The sequence below is a fragment of the Lepidochelys olivacea genome (genome assembly GCF_965140295.1).
Source record: "Lepidochelys olivacea isolate rLepOli2 genome assembly, chromosome: 20".
NCBI lineage: Eukaryota > Metazoa > Chordata > Testudines > Cheloniidae > Lepidochelys > Lepidochelys olivacea.
In genome coordinates this window covers 18010441-18031201 of record NC_140430.1, presented here as the reverse complement: position 1 = coordinate 18031201, position 20761 = coordinate 18010441, and the positions used below count along the sequence as shown (strand labels likewise).

At 47.7% G+C, this 20761-nt stretch overlaps 1 protein-coding gene across 1 annotated transcript in view; it reads right to left on the bottom strand.

Annotated features, from left to right (window-relative positions):
* Nucleotides 1-20761, bottom strand: part of LOC311510542 (A.superbus venom factor 1-like) — a 51490-nt gene that overhangs the window by 25483 nt on the left and 5246 nt on the right. The window contains exons 2-20 of the mRNA XM_084610280.1: nt 20433-20625; nt 17927-18089; nt 17189-17259; nt 16086-16180; nt 14800-14882; nt 14549-14639; nt 13963-14065; nt 13749-13869; nt 11081-11196; nt 9196-9342; nt 8267-8479; nt 6835-7029; nt 5788-5949; nt 4488-4617; nt 3668-3739; nt 2603-2803; nt 1880-1991; nt 921-1006; nt 600-739 (exon numbers count right to left, since the gene is read on the bottom strand). Coding sequence (XP_084466406.1) covers nt 600-739; nt 921-1006; nt 1880-1991; nt 2603-2803; nt 3668-3739; nt 4488-4617; nt 5788-5949; nt 6835-7029; nt 8267-8479; nt 9196-9342; nt 11081-11196; nt 13749-13869; nt 13963-14065; nt 14549-14639; nt 14800-14882; nt 16086-16180; nt 17189-17259; nt 17927-18089; nt 20433-20625 — 2494 coding nt within the window. The remainder of the gene's footprint in view (nt 1-599; nt 740-920; nt 1007-1879; nt 1992-2602; nt 2804-3667; nt 3740-4487; nt 4618-5787; nt 5950-6834; nt 7030-8266; nt 8480-9195; nt 9343-11080; nt 11197-13748; nt 13870-13962; nt 14066-14548; nt 14640-14799; nt 14883-16085; nt 16181-17188; nt 17260-17926; nt 18090-20432; nt 20626-20761) is intronic.

The window sequence follows — 20761 nt, the reverse complement described above, 5'->3', positions numbered from 1 at the left end:
GTATCCTGACCTCCTTCCTGAAAGGCCCTTCAGGACTGCCCCCCTCCCAGTCCTGTCCTGCCTCAGAGAGGACCTCAGTCTGTGGTGTTCCTGAGTGGAAGTAATGAGACCCACCTGGTCTGGCTACCGGTGTGAGTCAACAGAAAGCTCCAAACCTGGTACCTACTCACAGATTTGAGGCCCAGGCAGAGAAAAGTGGCAGCCAGAAGGGTATTTTTTTATCTCCCTCTATATCATGCAATCTTGCTAGAACCTGGGAATAGCAACAGGGGATGGATCACTTGATGATTACTTATTCTGTTCATTCCCTCTGAAGCACCTGGCATTGGTCGCTGTCAGAAGACAGGATACTGGGCTAGATGGACCATTGGTCTGACCCAGTATGGCCGCTCTTATGGTCTTAACTGGGTGGATTCCATAGCCCTGATCCTGCAAGGTGCTGAGCACCCAACAAGGTCAATGGGAGACAAGGGTGTCCAGCCCCAAAGGGATCAGGCCCTAGAAGGAGAAGCCTTCCACCATTTTGTGTTGGTTTGGCTGTCTGTCAAAGACTTGACACCTCAGGTCAATTGCAGAGCCCCATGAGGCAGTGAGCTTACCTTAATTGTTCGGTCCCGATAGTTGTAGAGAATAGCTCGGATTTCCACTTGCTCATTCCTCACTACAGAGTAGGGCAGCCGGAGGTCGATGAAAAAATCTTTCATTACTGTTATCTCATAGGGGTCAGCCACACAGAGCCCTGCAATGGAGAAAGACCCAGGGTCAGTGACAGGGGGGCTTATACTTTAGTCCTGAAATGTGTCTGCTGACTCCTCGATTGTTCCATCTGACTGTGATGTTTCCGAGGCCCATTGTGGCCTGGGGTCTTTTCCCCATTAGCTTTTCTGCCTGTTCTCTGGAGAGCTCGTGGTGTTCCTCACCTTTGGTCTCTGAAAGGCTCACAGCCAGGACTTCCCAGGTGGTGATGGAATCCTTCAGGAAAATAGGCACTGTCCTGGAAGAAATTCTACATGGAAAGAGAAAGACAGTCTTTTACAGAAGGATGGAGCGAGGACTCATGGACATTCCCCAACTAAAGGTGTAGATCCTCCTATCTTAGGACTGAGGTCCATGGTAAAGCCTTCACCCACCCACTGAACTATAGAGCCATCTTTGGGGAGGAACTCGGCGGTCCACGTTCTGCACTAGCCAGAGGACACAACCTGTTTTAAAGCTCTCAGGGGTAGGGATATTAATTCTAGTGTCCCGGTCTAATCCAAGGAGGGGAATTGTATTCCATTCCAGTGGAGAGGGACCTGGCCCAGCACTTCATTTACCAATTTAACCCCCCCCCCCAAAAAAAAAGTTCTGCCATCCAATTAGAAAGCACCGTCAATATCATGTGACTCAGCAACCTAATAACACACGCTGAATAACAAACAGAAATGAGGAACAGTTCCTAAACAGGAGAAAAGGCTAACGCTATACAGCCAGACACCTACATCCATATTCTAGCACCTAAATCAGCGGCCTGGTTTTTCATTAGGGCTGAAGCCAGGGGATACCACTGGCTGCTCAGTGCCTCTGAAAGTCGGGCCAGTTCTTTTAGGTACCTAAATATGGGCTCAAAACTGGAGAAACTGAATGAAATTCTCTGGTCTCTGTTATAGAGAAGGTGAGACTAGATGATCTAAGGGCCCTTCTCGCTTTAAAATGTAGAAGTGATTCTATGAATATGGATCAGCTCCTGAATGCTGGCCCTAAATCATGACAAATTCTTCAGCCGGCTCCACTGGGGATCTTCTTGGTGGAGAGATACTGACTTCAGTGGGAGCTATACCATACCACTTCTGAATGTGGCCCTTTGATGAATGGGAGTGGTACGGCCACGTGCTCTTACCCCAGTTCATTTGGTCGCTCAGTCAGCTGCTCTACTTGCCACAGCCAGCTCTCTGGAAACTGGCTCCTTGAGGTGATATCTTCGTCAGACATGAAATCTTCATCCAAGTCACCTGGAAAATCAAATCACAGACCATCTGGCTCTGCTGGGATCTTGATTGGGATGGGGCAAACCTGAAAGGATTCGGGGGTTGGCCTGCTCTATAAATGGCCTGAAAGCATCCGTGATTTGACCTATGTTGCCAAGTTTAGATGCAGCCAGCCCAGAAAAGCATGAATTAGAGTTTGGCTTCTTCTCCTCTCCGTGCCTGCCTTGCTGTTTCCCCATGAGCTAGCCTTTTCTGGGCTCCTATAACACTGATATAAGCCACTGGCTCAGTGCTACATGTGCGCCCTCTAGTGGATATCCTGCAAAGGGTAAGAGCCTACTACTATTCCTAGCTAGGGGAGTTACCCCTTTGGCTCAAATGGTAGAGGACTGTGCTTTAGAAACAAAGGTTAAACCTCAGCAGCGACCTGTGAAGAGGTTATTACCCTGACTCATCTGGGTCCCCATATCAACATGGTACAACACTAACAGGATTGCTGCCACTGCATTCATGTTCATCTCCTACCTGGGGGATCTATGAACATGGGCAGGGTTGGTTCATGTGGCGTGGTCTTATTTCTCTAACCATTCCCCCAGCCTTGCTCCTCTGAGTGACATTGAAACCCTAGTACTTGCTTCTTGCAAGTTCCAGGTGGAGCTCCCGTTGCATCTTGTCCCGTATGGTCTTGATATGATTGCAGCAGTCAAGGAAGGTCTTCTTGCATTCATCCGTATCCAGGATGTACCCAACTCGCTTCTCGCAGGTGTGCCCCATGGGGTTCTCGTACATCCCGTCTTCGCAGCATTTCTTCAGCTTCCGATCATGGTACTCTGCCGCTGAAATGTAAATGCCAGAAGGTCATTCCTACCAAGCTTCTTCTAGTCCTCTCTCTCTCTCTCATTAATTTACTACTAGACATGGCCAAAGAAGGAACATAGGAACTAGCATTCTGCTCTGTCTAATCCAGTATCTTGTCTCTAACAGTCACTAGCACCAGCAGCTTCAGAGAAAGGTGCAAGAAACCCCATAGTGGAATAACCTGCCCACAGAGAAGTTTCTTCCTGACCCCAATTAGAGGTTGGCTCATGCCCTGAAGCATGAGGATGTATAGCTCTTCTTTAAAAATCCAATCCTATGGAATGGTGAACATCTCTTCCTTTTCTATGTAAATGGCTCATCCTTTTTTTTTTGAATCCTGCTAGGCTCTTGGCCTCAGTACAATCCTGTGATGGTGAGTACTGTGGGTTAATTATGCATTGTGTATGAAAATAGTTCCCTTTATAAATTCGTAATAAGAAACCATTCAGTTGGGTTGAGTGTCTCCTTGTGCTTAAATGGGTAATTTAACAATGTACCTCTTGTTGTTATTTGAATTGCAGTAGCACTTTGGGTCCACAGTCATGGCCCAAACCCCCACTGTGTTGGGTGCTGTACCAACACAGAACAGAGAGATGGTCTGTGCCCCAAAGAGCAATTTACCATTCATTATTTTCTACACCTCTATCGCATCCCCTCTATAAATTTATCAGTTCCAATCTCTCCTCATATGGAAGTCTATCCTGACTCCCCCGTCTCCTGTTACAAGAAATGCAGCTGGCAGGAGGCTGTAGCAGGGTGAAACTGGTCATGTAAGGGAATCACATTCCTGATTTGCATGCTTGCTTTGATCAAGGATAGCAAACCCCCTGATTAGTACCTACTTTTGATTGCCTTATACTCAATGAGCTGAACGGAGCGACGCCGGCGTTTTGCTGGCTGGGGACACTCTGGATCTGCAGAAGGAAGTGAGAAACACAAAATAAAAACCCACCCATCGAGTGAGGCCCTCCACTCAACTTGATGCCATTTCTCTGTCTGGATGTAACATGGTAACATTTGAACACCGCATCCGGTCAGATCCCAAATTTCTGAGAATGGTCTAGGCCTCAATGAGCGGAACCCCGTTGATTTAGGGGCAAATCAGAAAACCAGAAAAGCCAGTTTGGCACTTAACATATTGCTCCTTCCTGTCTGGCTGGGAGCCACAGAAGAGCTGTTGGGCAGATGCTCAGCCAGCCAGGGCAACCAGAAGGAGAGGAGAGTGAAGCAGACTTCATTCCTCCCTCCCTCCCTCCTCGTGTGCTGCCCCCAAAAGCTTGCAGCCTGGGGCAGAGAGAGCAGAGAGAAGCACCAGCCATCTGCCCGTCCCTTCCTGGCCAGGGGGAGAAAGATACTTTGGAAGAGGGAGAAACCCAGTGGACTAGCAGAGAAGGTCTTTGAATCCCCACCTCAGAACCACCCCATTCTTAAAATTAATCCCTCTTTTAATAGGTGGGGGGCCAGTGGGAATTCAGGACCTTATTCTCATCCCCCCTGGTAACCCCAGCATTTCCATTCCTAGGCCGTTCCAGTGGGATTTGCCCTGCTAGACTGATGTCCCTACCCCCGGCTCATGCCGTAGGTTACTGTGCCTTGCTTTGCTGATTCTTTCCTCCCTTCCTCCATTGCTTATGGCGACCATCCAGCTCTATAGAGTGATACCTGTTCTCTGGGCTGTGGAAATCCTATTGCTCGTCTCCAGGGCCAGTCCAGCATCCGTAAATACCCCCAGATTGTTCTTTCCACTGCCAGCCGTACAGCCAATGTCACTCTTCTCCACAGAGTCCCAGATCTGTGAGGCGCAAATACAATGGTTGAGAGATTATTGTTAACAATGACACTTCCCATTTATATGGTGCCATCCAGCATGATCCCAAAGCACTATACAGGCTGTGAGCCGGATTCTGGTCTCAGGTACAATCGCGCAATCTGGAGTAACTCCACTGACTTCCTTTGACTTGCTCTGTGTTTGCAGCAGTGTAAATGAAAGCAAAATCTGAGACGTAAGTAAAGGATTTATTGCAACTCAATCTCCACGGAAATGCGTCCGCCTCTGGGATGGAGCACAACAGCCATTCTGCCCCAGCAACACAACCGATTTTAGGAGGAGAAAGAGAGAATTATGCAGCCAGTTGAACCCAGACAGCAGAGGATGTTAGGCAGAGAGAAATCAAATACCCAAGTTAGAATTCACCCAGCGCACCCGGGCCCTGTCCCTTGTGGAAAGGGTCACAGGACATTCAATGACCAGAACCTCTGTTTGATATGTCAGCTGAGAAATGGCACTTTCAGTACCATTGCGTCCCCTAAAACCTTGATAGGGCCCGGGGATCAGTGCTGACTCAGAAGAAAGCGCTCCCTTTTTTCAGTCACACTTTTTTCCCTGCAGCACAGCAACCACGAATGTTGCACAGGGACATTGGGTTCAGCACTGACTGCGGGGGGGGGGGAGAGCGCCCCCTGCTGAGCCCCTGCTCCACTCAGTGCAGCACAGCGCCCCCTAGCGCCGCACGGGGACATTGGGTTCAGCTCTGACTGGGGGGGGGAGAGCGCCCCCTACTGAGCACACCGCCACTCCCTGATGTACAACACCACCATGAGCACTGGGGTGAGAACTACCTCTGAGGGGAGAGCGCCCCCTACTGCAACGCCCACACAGTTTCCTAAAGCCCAGCACCATCTGGGTCAACACTGTCCAAAGGGAGGGTGTCCTTTAGTGTGTCCAGAACAGCACTCCCTGCAGTACCCTGGGTTTCACTGGGTTTCCTCCCATCCAAGTACTCACCTGGCCTGGCCCAGCTCACTTAAAGTACAGTGGAGCTCAAACCCCAAGCGGCAGGTCTGCAAACAAAAGGCTCACTTCGCTTCTCACCATCTTGGAGCGTCAAGCAAGGATAAGAGCCGAGCTGCATTTCCCACTATAAAACATTACAAGTTACGACCAACGTCTTTCATGCCCCACCTTAGATTGTGTAATTTTGTGTTTTTTGTTCAGAACGTAGACTCCTTTGTCCACGGCCACCAGGCCGACATAAGCTCTGTGGTCTCCTTCCAGCTTGAGTTTCATTGGAGTTCCCGGCTCATGGATTCTCCTGTCTTCGTTGGTGGCTCCTTTCACCACAAGCTGTATGAAAGACAGTGAAGGGAGAGGTTTTGATTTAAAGCAGAGAGAGCAGCTAAGAACCCGTCCTTTGCGAAACATAGGAGAAAAGGAGGTAAGACTTCATGTTCCTTGAGCATCCAAAAGCCAGGTTCTGATCTCAGGGGCAGCTGTGTAAATCTGGAGTAGCTCCACTGATTTCAGTGCTGTTACTCCATATTCATGCTGGTGTAAACTGAGAGCAGAATTGGACCCAATGTCCATGCAGTCCCTTTGTTCCAGCCATGATGGAAAGGTGACTTTGTCCCTCAGGCAGCCCTGAGAAATTTACAAGTAAGTTTGAACTGTAATAGATCTGCTCCGTGGGCCCAATTCTGATCTCACACTGGTGTAAATCAGGAGCAATTAACTGGAGTTACAGCAGCGTAGCATTGTAGTTACATTATTGTCAGATCCCCTATAGGTATTTGGAGTCACATCTGCTGAAGAACCAGTCCAGCCCTGGGAGACGGAGCTGGACTCAATTCTGACTGCCACATCATCAGCAAAATGGCTAATTATGGTGCAGCTACAAAGCCAGATACTCAGCTGGCGCAAGTCAGTACAGCTCCATCCACTTCAATCCACGGAGTCTTTATTGCTGAGCTAGAAGGAACCATAGCTTGACTCCCAGATCCTAGAGTGGGTTGACAGCATTGGCTTGTGGGGGCTGGGGAACTTCTTTGTGCATGTAAACTGGTCAAATCTGATCTAGAATTTGCTGGGAGACAGTCAATGAGAAGCCCCACGGTGCCATTTTGAGAGTCCCTTTTGAGAGTCAGTCAGCACTTTCAGGCTAGGAAAAACTCCCTCGTAATGACATCTTCATAGGAATTAACATGTGGAAGGCCAACTTGAATATCAACCTACCGTTCCCATGCAAGTGTCCTTGATGTCCAGCCAGACGGAGTCTGCTACAATCTCCGAATTTCCTACTTGGTAGTAAGCCACGATGCGGAATGAAGGGATGAGGTCTGGAGTGATGGGCAGGGACATGGTCACCAGATTTTGTCCCTCCTGCCTGGCCTGTCTCCCTACATGACTGATCTTCCCTTTATTCAGGATCTAACAGGGAAACATGAGATGTAGATTGTTAAAGGACACAAGGGTTAACACAATGGGTCATTGAGATTCCATGAATCCTCCCATCCACCTGTTTTCTACTACTAAGAGATGGTCACTTGCAACTTTTCAAATGGGCATTTACATTTGAGCGGAGAGAGGAAAATAAGCTAAAATCCATGTGTTGCAGGAACAGGCTCTAGAGGCAGTGGTGCTAATATTCACCAAATCTGATTCCCAAATCTGAATATTGTTTGTTTCACCAACAGAGACCACCCCTCCTTTCCCCCGTCCCACTCACCAACTACACTTCATATCCATGCTATATGGCAACTTTATTATTTGGTTTGTCCAGCTCTAAAAGCAACAGAGTGGACCTACTACTCTGCGTTGAAAAAGTAGCCATGAAATATAGTGTTTAGAGCAGGGAACTGATACCTGGGACTCCTGGGTCCCATCCCCAGCTTTAAGAGGAAATATGCTCTAGTGAGTACATGGGGAGGAGTCAGGACTCCTGGTTCCATCTGCAGGTGCAAGAGGAAGTATGGTTTAGTAGCGAGTGCAGAGGGGTGGTTGTTAGGACTCCTGGGTTCTATCTCCAGCTCCTGGAGGAAGTCGGCTTTATTGATTATCACAGGGCCCGGAGTCAGTAACCAGAAGTGGATAAGAGGTTGTCCCCATGACTGACTTTATTTCATTCACACTGTGACAGGGTGCTGGGCAAAGGGTTGCAGCTTCAGCCCTCTGTCACGCCCGCTTCTTGTTAGGGGAACAAATTAGAGCGGGCTGGAGGTAACCTGGCCCTAAATGGAGAGGCGGAGACAGCTGCTACCTAATTAGCCTTTGGCTGCATAAAAGCCTCAGGGGAAGGAAGCCAGGGGAGAGCAGGAGAAGAGGAAAAAGGGAGGGAATGAAAGCAGGGAAGTAGCTTCCCCTCCCTCCTGCCTGCAGACGGTGAAGGGTTACTTGTACAAGTTGAAACAGTGGTGGGAACAAGCCTGAGAATAAAGTGCACCAGTGGTTACTAAACCCAGGGTCTCAGAGTGACTTTGTGAATCTAGCAGAAGCCAAGGGGGCCCTGCCACACTCTGCTACACACACAATCAATATACTGCCTGACTGGGAAGAATTCTCTGCTACAGGTTCTCCTTACATGCAGTGGGAATATTAAAGGACAGGTGGAAACTCAGATGATGCCTAAGTTCCAGGAGATCCCAGTACCCAGAGACACAGCACTTACTATGTAGGTGAAATATTGGACCTGCTTCAGAACAACTGGATTTTTGCTCTTCAGGTGGAAATTCACAGGTAAGTTGTCTCCCGGTTTGAGCTCAGAAGCCGTCACCGCCAGATGGAGATAGTTTTCAGACGCTGCTTGGGACTGATAGGCTTCAGCCACCATGGACTTAGAAGCCTGGCGGTTTGCTGGGAGGTTGGGATGGGCAGTTTTTACCTGCAGGGGAGGTGGAGATAAAATCTCAGTTGAATCTGGGAGTGAGCTTAGGGTCTGGAGCCCCTCACGCTGGGTCACGCTGTGAGCAATAGCAAAGGAAGCTCCCCTGAGACGCCATTGTTGGTGGATTCTGCTGCTAACAGCCATTCTAGGCATGACACCTCAGAGAAACGCCAAATGCCACTTTTAATTGGCCCGTCTCTTCAGCACAGTCCTGATGGGACTCCAGATTTCTGGACTGTAAGAGAACATGTCTCTGAACAGAGGAAACTGTCTTGCCCCTTGCAAGATGAATATGAAGAAGGACTCTCTCCTGAAATGGCTGGACACAGATAGCTCCAGTGTTCTCTCGGGCTTTATAGCTTGAGCCTGGTGTCACCTCTCAGGGCCTTCACACTAAGGAGCCATGAGCTGTCTACAGGCCACCTTTGCTGCATGGTGGGTGGCAAGGGGACTAATCGGGACCTCTTTATGCCCATGTCAATGTTTTATGGGATCTCTTCTGGCCCCACAATAGAGCACTGGTTACATGGTGATTGGAGCATCTCCAAAATCCAATGGCATACAGGAAACTGACCCCAGGCGCAGATGGAATGCACAGAGTTCAGTTATCCTCTTGCTCAGTGCATGAGAGGGGAGTGAATGCCACCAACAGGGCATTTCCCTCTGGGTGCATATAGTACTTAGCCCAGCCTCAGTGGTAGAAAGTTACTCACCGTGATGGGAACCTGCTGCTTATTCCCAGGCATGTTTATAATCAGCTTGGCAGTTCCATCACCCTGGGTCGACCCAGCCGACTGGAATCCTTCGGCCTGTACTTGGACACGAGGGGCTGGGGAGCCATCGGGGTTTGTGACGTAGACCTGAGGGGCACAATCAAAAAGGGATGCGTCGAGTAAGGGGTGCAGCGCTCCCCGCATCCTAACTTCAAATCAAATCGCATGTACGGCATCTCAGGTACATAGCTTCAAAGGTATTTAGGTGCCTAACTTCTGTGGATTTCAATGGGAATTAAGTAGCTAAATAACTTTCAGGAATGGGGCCTTAATGATCCGCTGTATCACACCACAAAATGCATACACATTTTAAAAAGTACAAACATAAAAAAATATAAAAACCACAACTTCAACCCTTCTCCTAAATTCAGTTTACACTTTTATAACACCCCAACAAAACAATATGCAAAAATTAAGAATAAATTAATTCATGTAGGCCAGAGAGGAAATTAATTTCATGCTAGTCTTTTCTTGTTTTGGCCCCAGGCAAATAAGGCAACTGCCAATCGAACCAAAACACGATCACTGCCAACAAATATTCTGCTTTCTGAGCGAATGAGGCAAAAGGCTTCTGAGCCAAGATTGGAGATAGCCATTTATTTCTCAAGTGGCAATTAACACAGAGGAAGTGGATGGGAGTAGAGTTCATTGGAGGAGTCAGGCCAGTTAGTCAAGACTTCCAACTATTTCTTGAATCTATGGATGCTCTTTAACTAAGGGAGCAGGGAGACATATTTGTTGCGCTAACATCTGTCGTGTCCAGGGGGCAGGGGGAGGAGAAGGCAGGGCAGAGTGGGGGCAGGAAGATGCGGGGTGGGTCTTGGGGGAAGGAGTGGAGTGGGGGCGAGGTCTGGAATGGAGCAGGGGTCGAGCACCCCCTGGGAAATCAGAAACTCAGCACCTCTGGACCTAAGATCTTTCCAGCCCCAGATTTCTACACTGTATAAAATGTGAGCACCCATGTTAGCCCTAAGCATTCAGAGAGCCGGTGCAATTCAATTACCCCCATGCACAGAAGAAAAACAGACAGCTACTTGCATGGATCTTAAGGTTCAGCCCTTTGACTCTTTTTTCTGTTTATCCCATTCACCACTGTATGTAAAGCAAATATCCAGATTAGAAATGGACTTAACCTGCTCATTACTGTGGTCATCAATTACTCGTTTGTGCACCTTTGGTCTGCGGCCAAAGATAATTGCTTCAGTTCTCTGCTAATGTATAGTCTTAAGTGCCTGCTGACAGAAAAATACTAAATTCCCTTCACAAACTCTTCAGCCCCAGAGGAGTGTGGGACCATAAAACCATATTCTCTGTGGACAAGAGGACTGATGCTGATTGCTTCAGAATTTTAGGAGCATAATATTTCTCCCCCTGTAATGCAGCCTAACTCGCTGGGAGAAGAATCATTCTGTCAGTGCCAATTTTGAAATTCCCCCACATCCTCCTATCCACAATGGTCCCTCTGCCCCCTATTTCTGCAAATGCCCCCCCTCTTTGGAACTCCTCACCTGTGCCAGTACACGAGTGACCCCAGGGCACGTTTTGGGCCCGACCTGTAGCTAGGTGCCATTTCACACCTTGTCTTTGCTGTCAGCTTTTGGGCCAGACTCTGCTCTTGTTAGGCCAGTGTAAATCGAGAGTGATTCCATTGCATTTAGTGGAGTCACACTGGAATTAGGTTGGTGTAACTGAGATTGGAATGTGGCCCTTTGTTTCTGTTTTATTCTAAGTTCTGATACCACCCTCACCACCCTAGTACCCATAGTTCTCTCCTCTTTATACACCTCAGGCAACAGTGGGCATGATCTAGAAGAAGAGATATTACCATGAGTTCAAAGGGCATCCCCGGCTTGAAGTACTTGGGTGTTTTTGTGAAGTGGATCTGATAGGGAGATGTCACAATTTTAATTCCGGTGTTCTCCGCTTCCACCATGTCGCTGCCTGCAGAGAGAAGCCATGGGTCAATTAAAACTGAGCTAGGGAATACAAATTTTGTCCTTAAGATCCAGGGTAAAACACAAGGAATAGGCCATGGTCAGATGTTGATTCAGTGCCGCTGATTCTTGTGATTTTATCATGAGTCTCCTGTTTTAATTCCTTGTCTTCCAGCCTCAGCTGCTAGAATCACCATATGGCATGAGAATCTCAGCTGTCATTTAAAAGAAGAAATACGTTTCTAACCCTCCTGGTTGCAGAGAAAATTTTTAAAGCATGTCCCAAGTGCGATCTAACGCCTCAAAAGCCAGGAGGGAAAGAAAAAGCAACCAAAGTTTACTATTTTTTAAAAAAAAACTCATGATTTTTAATATGATCTCGTGATTTTGGGAGCGGGGGGACTGACTTGTGATTTTTGCATGTTTGGGGTTGGCATTACTGCAGGCCGTTGAGCACAGTGTTTGTGTATCTATCTATATAATAAGATTCCAGGACTGTCACTCTGAGGTTGTACCACCCTGAAGCCTAGAACGTCTGTTGCGTCTGTGTGAAGTGATGGAAGCAGCTGTATAGGCAAGAGAAGGGCTCTTCTTAGTTACCATATCACCAGGTTCAATTATCACTGGGATTTGCAGTCTGTTACCAGCCAATTTTTAAATCCCCAGCCATTCTGAAGGTACAAGCCTGGTGTACAACTCCAGTAAGGCATGTGGCATGCCAAGAGTCCTAGACCATTGTGATATCAGACACAACTCAACCAACCAATCACCACCTTTACTCTACAACTAATTTGCATGCAGTAATTTCATTGGTTGTTTGGATTACTTGGCCCAATTGCCACACCCGTGCAACGGCACAGGCTTTCAGCTACTAGTTTCATCTGTAACAAGCTACAGCTGCTCGGAACAGAATGGCTGCTCCCTCTGCAGGGAAAGTTAAGAGACCAGAGCTATGTAGAGCTGGAAGGGACCTCAAGGAGTCATCTAGTCCATCCCATACACTGAGGCAGGAGTAAGTATGCCCAGACTATCCCTAAGAGCTGACCCAGAACTCTTAGAAATGGAAAGGTGCAATGCGGAGAAAATAAAGGTGCAAGAGTTTCAAGCTACTTTCGCTGGTGTAAATCTGGAGTTATTCCAGGTGTGACATTACACCCCATATTCTTCAGAGAAATATTGTTATTATATGATTATAGCATAACTAAGATGTGTTTTATGCAAGATGGGACTTGTGAGATATCATTGGAACGGTTATGATTTACTGAATATGATTATCCCATTTCTATTCGTGTATCATTTTTGTATCTTAAGTTAGGAATATTGACCCTACATCTGTACTACAAAAGTGTTTGCACCCGGAGAACACCCACCAGGCAAAATGCAAACAGTCTGGCTGGCTAGCTGGATACAAGTCAATAGACTGCTAGGGAGAACAATAGGACTTTGAAGAGGGTAATCTCCCATCTTCCTAGGATGCTGTAAATGGACTTCCTTTGTGTGAGTTATGGCTGCAGTGCCATGTGATTAAGTCACCTGATACTAGACTCCATAATAAAATTTGTCCTTTTCCACTGTCCGGGGGTGGGAATCACACTGGAAGACAAAGGATTCCCACCATATGTAAAACCTATTTAAGGCAGGGAAGTGCGATAATCAGGGTCGGTTCTTCACTGAAGTTTTGCCCCAGATGACTGCTGTAAACATCTAAGCCTGATCTGGGAAGAAAGGACTGACCAGGCTAGACGGAGGGTGTCTAGCCTGTAAAAGAAATACCTGGAGTTTTAAGCGGCAAGCAAGAGCAGCTTGCCTTCAAGAAACTCTGCAATCTGCCTAAAACAACATTTAGGGTGAGAAATTAGTGCTTGTAACCAGTTTCTTTAGTATCTGAGCTTATATTGCGTTTTTGTTTTGTTTGCTGGGTAATCTGTTTTGATCTGTTTCCTACCCCTTATAGCCACTTAAAATCTTTTGTAGTTAATAAACTTGTTTTTGTTTTCTCTAAAACCAGTTTGTGGAATTCATAACTGGGGAGCAAAAAGCTGTGCATATCGTCCTCCACGCTAAGAGAGGGGGCAAATTTCATGAGCTTACGCTGTACAGTGGTCTGTGCAGTGCAAGGCAGTACAATTTTGGGTTTACATGCCAGAAGGGGTGTGCACGTGAGTGCTGGGAAATTCCTTAGCTGAAGCCTTCCTATGCAGCTGATTTCAGTGTCTGTCTTCCTGCAGCTGGGCATGTCCCTTCCTGTGTGTGTGCTGGAGGAGACTTGAGAGGGCCTGGCTCATCAGGACAGTGTAAGGGAGCCCAGGCTGGTGGAAAAGCCGGGCTCAGTGGTACCCCAATACATCAGGTGGCACCCAGAGGGGGGAGCAACCCATCACACCAGTTTTACCCCAGAGCGAATGAGATAAGAATCTGGCCTACAGCCTTTATGATCTGCAGAACCCTAAGTAGATAGGGCTTTATACATCTAAATCAACACCTCGAACTGCACTCGGCACTACTTTGGAACACCCCGTGAATAAAGCACTTGGCTTTGCACTTATTGCTGATGCTCACCAGATTCTGTCAAAACGGTGACAGAGATGTAGAGCGAATGGCCAACCAGTTCATGCAGGTTGGCAAACCGAGCCTGCAGCATCTGTCTCGTCAGTATTGCTTCCCCATCTCCGTCTTCTATCTAGAAAGGGAGAGAGCGTTTCATGACCTCACCCACAGAGTTTCCCAGGAGGCGTGAACCCTCCCCCACCCTCCAGCCAAGAACACGAATTACCGAGATTCTCTTGAGAGACTGAGGGATACTCTTCTTCTCATCATCCATCTTCACCCCAAAGAGGACAAAAGCAGTGCCATCTAGTTTTTTCCCATATAGATACCTGGAGGAGATAAGGATGGGTAAGAGAAGCCACAAGGAAACCTATCGCTGAATATTATGGCCCTATGCCACCATTCTCCTCTATAGGCCCAGCTCCTTGGTCGGTCTATATCTCCCATGATCCACCATGGTAAGGAGAAGTGGACCATCATGGCTATGGTGCATGATGGGAGTTTAAGTCCAGCTAGCAAGCCCAACCCATGGTGAAGAACGGAAGAATGAAGCACCTGAATGGCAAGCCCCATGAGGCACGGCGCCAGCATTTCTGAATCACAAGGTTTTCAGCCAATTTTTTTTTCTCCATTTTTGAACATTGGGTTTTTGGATGAAAAAAGAAATCAGAATTTCCCATGGAAAATGGAGACTCTTCATGGGAAAAAAAAACATTTAGTGGAAAACATTCCCAAAGTGATGCAAGACTTAGGTTTCTTTCTGCACTAAAACCTATCTTTGTTACCCCAGTCGGCTGATCCCTTCCACCCACCTCGCAGTGATAGAAACCCTGAAGTCTTCATTGCCATCGATGTATAAAAACTTCTCAGCCGGCTCCAATATGACTTCAAAACTCGGCAACACTGGAGAAACGAGAGGGGAAGAGGAGAACGTTGAGCTTGTAGGAGAGGGTGGGTTGCCAGCAAAGCCTAGCCGAATGGAGAGTCTGCTCCAAGATGGTGTCAGGAGAGTAAAGACAGACCCACTCCCTGAGCCTGGGCCCAGTGCGTGCTGGATTCTTACCGTACTCCTTAACATCAAATTGCGCACTGAAGGTCTGCTGAGGGGAGTCTTCATACCTGGCCGTGATCTTCCAGGTTCCCAGACTGGAGGAAGGAAATAAGAGGGAACACTGAATGCACTTAACACGCACATTTCGCAAGGCCCACCTGGCTCACTTGTTTCTCCGGTAATTTTATCGGCCCCATAAGCTAAATCTGAGACATACGTGGAACTCAAGCCGTCTTGAGGGAACCACAGGGAATCTCATACAAGGCATTTTTTTCTTCACCTTGAGGATTGCATGAACCAGAACTAGAGGTGGGTACTTGGAACAAAACATTTGATCCACAATCCCCTCAACCTTTGCCTAGCAAGGTTTGGGAAGTTTCGATCTAAACTTTGTGGCCAGCACTTGTTTCTACAGTCTGCATGAACCAAAACCCTAAATCCAAACACCCCCAAACTTAAGGAAACTCCGATCCATACCAAAATCAGGCCCCTCACTCACCAGCTCACTGACATAATTTTCAGAGTAGTTGAACATTCATAAATCCCACTGAATGGGAGGTTGGGTGCTCAGCACTTTTGAAAAACAGGCCAATAGGGCCTGATCCTGCCTTCACATACTCTGGAATAAATCAGGAGTAATGGCAAGGAAGTCAGTGCAGCTTCATTCTGGTGACTGTGTTGACTTTTTTATCGATACGTGTCATTGATTTCACTGTGCACACGCATACCAACAAAAACACATTTCCATCGATAATATCGAAATTTACAGATAGGCAAAGCAAGAAAAACACAGCATGATTTAAGGCTTTATACTTGGCGTATTTGGACATCTGATGTTGACAATTTGTGTTTTAATGGCTATAAAGCTTTCGCTTTTTTGAATCTCAGTGTCTACTGTCATTAAATAATTATTATCAGACCGCACCACCGTGGTCTGGCCCCCATGTTTTCCCCCACCTGTGAAATTTAAATTGCTAAAACTCAGAATGGGGGACGATAAAAACCCATAATTTAATTTTGCACAACTGAGCATTTGAAGTGATAGAAACTGAAAAAAAAGGCTTACAAATAAACATGATTATCCATCGAAACGATAAGAAATACAAATCAAATTATGCCAAGACTGGGTATGTGGCAGGAGAGTTTGTTTTCTCCACATCACTTGGAAATGCCTGTAGGAGATGATCTAGCTGATGGGCCACACATAGTAACTAGCTCCACATCATCTCTTCTGCTTCTCTGCCCAACTCCTGCAAAGCTCTGCTCTGTCCAGGCATAGTAACATCAGGGCAATCTACCTGACAATCTCCGGCAAGTTGTGGTTCAGGGAGAAGATGCCTGATTTCAAGGGGGCGGAGATGGGAATCTGCTTGACAATAATGGACTCAGGGGTCTGAAAAGTAAACAAGTTAAGAGTTTAGGGAGAAAAATGCTGTCAATTGCTCTTAACAGCATCATCTGCCACATTTACATTCCTGGGCCAGTGGACTGTTCTCCATACTTCCAACAATAGCATGTAACAGTCTGGCTTGCACTGTTTGGTTTGAATTTCTTAACAAGCCAGAGACCCTGGAAAAACCGACAAATCTCTCCTGACCTTCTGAGATAGCTCAGCGAGGCCACCAAAGAACTCAAGGAAGCAGCTCGGAAGACTGAAGAGCCTCCACGGCAGAATCTTGCAGATGCCAGGCTTAACCCTGAGCTTTCTGCAAACCTTGGAGCTGCCCAAAGGGCTGGGTCACTCTGCCAACCACAGCTGCTCAAGGCCCCAGCTGGTTATGCTGCTGCTCAGGGCAGAGTGTCAAAGAAAGGGGAAACTGAGTCAAAGAGGAACTGAAGGGACAGGCATGTTTTCTCCCCTCCCAGCTGGCTGAGGTGAGGGAACCCCCTGGGAATTATTGCCCAGGGCTTTGCAGCTGAGTTACTTTATTTTATGGATCATAAAGCCCAGTGGAAAGGGCCTTAAGAGGACTAAAGCCTGGAGCTCTAATCCCTGTTCCTGCCACCACTTTACACGTCCTTCAAAGGGCTCCTTGCAGTGGCTCCTTGTCTTCAGCCTTCCCAAACAATCACCTGCTTGGCTCTTCCCGAAGAACTCCATGCAACTTTCCTCAAGGGTTAACACCACTGCAGAACCACGGGACTTCCCGTGAGAGCTGCCTGGCTGCTGCCCCTGCAAACTTCGTAACCTCCCTCATGACTGGAGGAGAATTTGCATGCCAGAGGTTTGCAAGGAGGGACCTCAGACAATCATTTGATTTTCTCCCAGGTGTACCATGTTGCTGCTACAGGCAGGGGTTGTATGCAGCCTCCTCAGACACATTAAATTGCTGCACGTTACCCAGACAAGTGGCTAAACCCACCTATCCCCCCACGGGCTCACTCAGAACAGCGACCTCACCTCAAACTCCACGATCACTGTTTTGGTCACTGGTTCTAGTTTGTGACCCACGGTGAAGATCCGGTAGAGGACTGAGAAAATAAAGAGAGAAGAGAGGGATGTTGTTAACTGATAAACACCTTGGCCCAGATCCTCAAAACTACTTAGGTGTCTAAGTCCGATTGAAACCAACGGGAGTTCGGTGCCTAACTCCATGGAGGATCTGAGCCATCAGCCCCCATCAGGGGTTGTTTCACAATAGCCTCTTTCTAAAGTCGGAGATCTCCATGGCTTTTTTCTTTAGGGCGTTGTCTTGCTTTTCTCCCCTGTCCCTAAGTACCAGGTGGGAGGGCTTTGTCATTGCAGGGACCTGTCCTGCTCTGAATGAGCTGGGATTAGCAGCCCCTATTTCACACAGGCTTTGGACGGCTGTCAGATGGGGGCATGTATCTCAGTACAAGATGGAGCTGAACCAGTCACTGGGATTTGAAAAGTTCCATCGCCCATTCTCAATCCCATGGCCCACCCAGTCTTTCGGTATCTAACACTCAATGGGACATCCCAACTGGGACGATGGTGAAGGGTGAAATATTGCAAATTGGCGGTGGCAGAGTCTCTGCTCCAACTGTCCTCCATCTTCAGCCAGACAACAAGCAAAGCCATATGCACAGGATGGACCCCACAGCGCTGCTGTAGATATGGCATGACATCAGCAGCTCCCACCCCTTCCCATTAGAAGAAACCAGGGGAAGGCAGTACCTGTAGACCCAGGTGTATAGATGGTTTTATCCGTCTGGATAAAGATGTATCCACTGTGGAAATGGACCAGAACCACTTTCTCCAGGGTTTGCTGAGGGAACTTAGCCTGGACCACAACATACTGGTTTTGTCTGGAATCTTTCTTTATCTCTTTGGTGGGAACCTGCATGAGAAGAAGAGCATGGATAAGTTCTTCCTGCTTTTACTCACCACCACAAGGGATGCTCTACGCAAAAGACCTTTGCAGTGTTAACGATGCTTAGGTTATACATGGAAAGAATCCATAAGAAATCATGGCCTTTTACGAACCTGCTCTGCATGCAGTTCCTCCAGCAGCTTACACAGCTGCCAGAAGATGGTGGGTCTCCTCATTGGGGAATGCCCCAGGTGGAGGGGGATTCCCAGGATGACACAGAGTCAGCTTAGGTCACCACCAGTGAGTCAGGCCAGACCACTTGGACAGCCCCGTACCTATTATCCCATCACCTCCTGTTATATGGAATGTTTGTGAACCAAAGAGCATCCCCTGGGTGCCCTGCTGAAGTCAGTTCTACTGCACTGATGTGCTCCCGACTATTCCTACTGTCCTCCCCTAAAACTGTACCATCTTAGAGACCTTCCCACTGTCCCTCAACTCTCCATTCCTGGCCAGGACTTTGGATCAAGTCAAAACGAGAATCCTGCTCCACCAGGGAACCCCACCCAGAAATGATGCTGTGCCCAGCGCAGATTAGGGACAGGATTTGGCAAGCTCTGAGCAAGTTTCCCAGGCAGTGCAAACACGAGCCCTAGTGCGTATGGTTATGTACCTGACCACACAACCTCGGCGCATTGAATGAAGTAGCTCCCAAGTCAGCTGAGACACAAATAATTGGCTTTGACGTGTCAACAGGAATTAAGACCAAGGTATTCACCAAAACTCTTGTGACTTTAACCATTTCATTGTCGTCTTTTTTTTTTTAATTTGCAATGGAAAATGCCAAAAAATGAACAAAATCATGTCATTTGAATGTTTTGTTCAATACAGGTTCTTGTACCGCCCCCACCACTGCAATACCTGAGTATCTCCCAGCCATGCATTAAGCAATGGAATTAATATCTGTCCAGTGTGGTTTGCTGTTAGATCTCACTGTGATTCAGTTTATCTATTTAAGTTATTATATGGCCCCTATTACCGTGTCAGTATATTATTACCCAGTATATTATTACCTCACAGCATGTCCCCTCCTGCCCCCCAGCAAAAGAAAGAGGCGCTATTATCAATATTTCACAGATGGGAAAACTGAGGCACAGAGCAACTAAGTGACTTACCCAAGAACTCAGAGAGAGTCTGTGACACAGCTAGAAATCAAACCCAGGTCTTCTGAGTCCTAGGCTAGCACCCTAACCACTCGACCATCCTTCCTCTCAACTTTTTCTCCTACCTCCTAATTTGGAGCACCTAGGTCACCAGACAGCAAGTATGAAAAATCGGGACAGAGGGTGGGGGGTAATAGGAGCCTATATAAGAAAAAGCCCCAAATATCAGGACTTTCTCTATAAAAACAGGACATCTGGTCACCCTAGGGGCACCTCAGTTTTTAGGTCCCCAACAAGAGACCCCCACTGTACTTATCTAACTAGTTAGCTATACGTCCCCCATCACAAATAGATTCATAGATGTTTAACATGATCAGCTAGCTCGTTTGACCTCCTGTATAACTAGGGCCCAACCAAATTCATAGTCTATTCTGGTCACTTTCATGGACCTAGGATTTGAAAATTAGTCAATTTCATGTTCTGGGATGTTTACATCTGAAATTTCAGAGTGTTGTAACTGGGAGGATCCTGACCCAAAAGGGATTCATGAGGAGGGGGGTCACAAACCTGTTGCAGGGGGGTCATAGGTTTGCCACCCTCACTTCTGCACTGCCCTCAGCTTCCTGCAGCCGCAGGAGGTTCCCAGAGGTGGAGGTGGGTCTGATCTCCCCTGTGCTTCTGGGAGCGCCCCAGCCAGGGGCTCCTAGCTGCTCGTTTCGGCGGGGCTGGGAAGGGACAGGACAGACATGGGTCTGTTCTCCCCCAGAGAGCAGCTGTGCCGGGTAACAGTAAGTCATGTCCCTCCCCAGCCCTGAGGGGACTAACAGCTGGAGCCAGGGGCATGGTAGGAGCCCCCGGCTGGGACACCCCCCAGCCCTGCCCCGCCCCTTCTCCTCCCCTCCAATAGCTAGATTTCACAGAGGAGGTCTGATTTCATGGTCTATGATGCGTTTTTCACGACTGTGAATTTGATAGGGCCCTATGTATAACACAGGCCATAGACTTTGACCCAGCATTTCAAACTCATAACTTCGTGCTGGGCTAGAGTGTCTCTTCTGGAACGACATCCAACCTGGACGGGGTCTGAACGCCTCGGTATTGCAGAGTTGGGGAACCAAAATACTGGAGGCTCCTAAAATGAGTGGGACACTGTTGAAAATTATACCCTTTGTTTCACTGGGTGACCGGAGCCTGGGGTTTTACCCACCTTTATTATGGCTGTGCCCATCATCCCATTCACAGGGTTGAGGTCGGTTCGGACCTGGTATAAGACGTGTTTCTTATGCGGGAAGTCCTGCACGGTGACTGTAACCGTGATTGGGGCATTGAGGCCATGGGCTTCCACCACGACCGTCTCTTCACTCTCCACCCGCAGGACATTGGGAGTGATCAGGGAGTAGCTGTGAATGGCAAAAAGGTCGATGTGATTAATTCAGTCAGTATTTAAAACCCCACTGGTTGCGATTCCCACATCCCGAAGGAGGTTTTATACCAGGCTTGTTACCACGGTTTATAATTTATTATTTGCTTTACAGC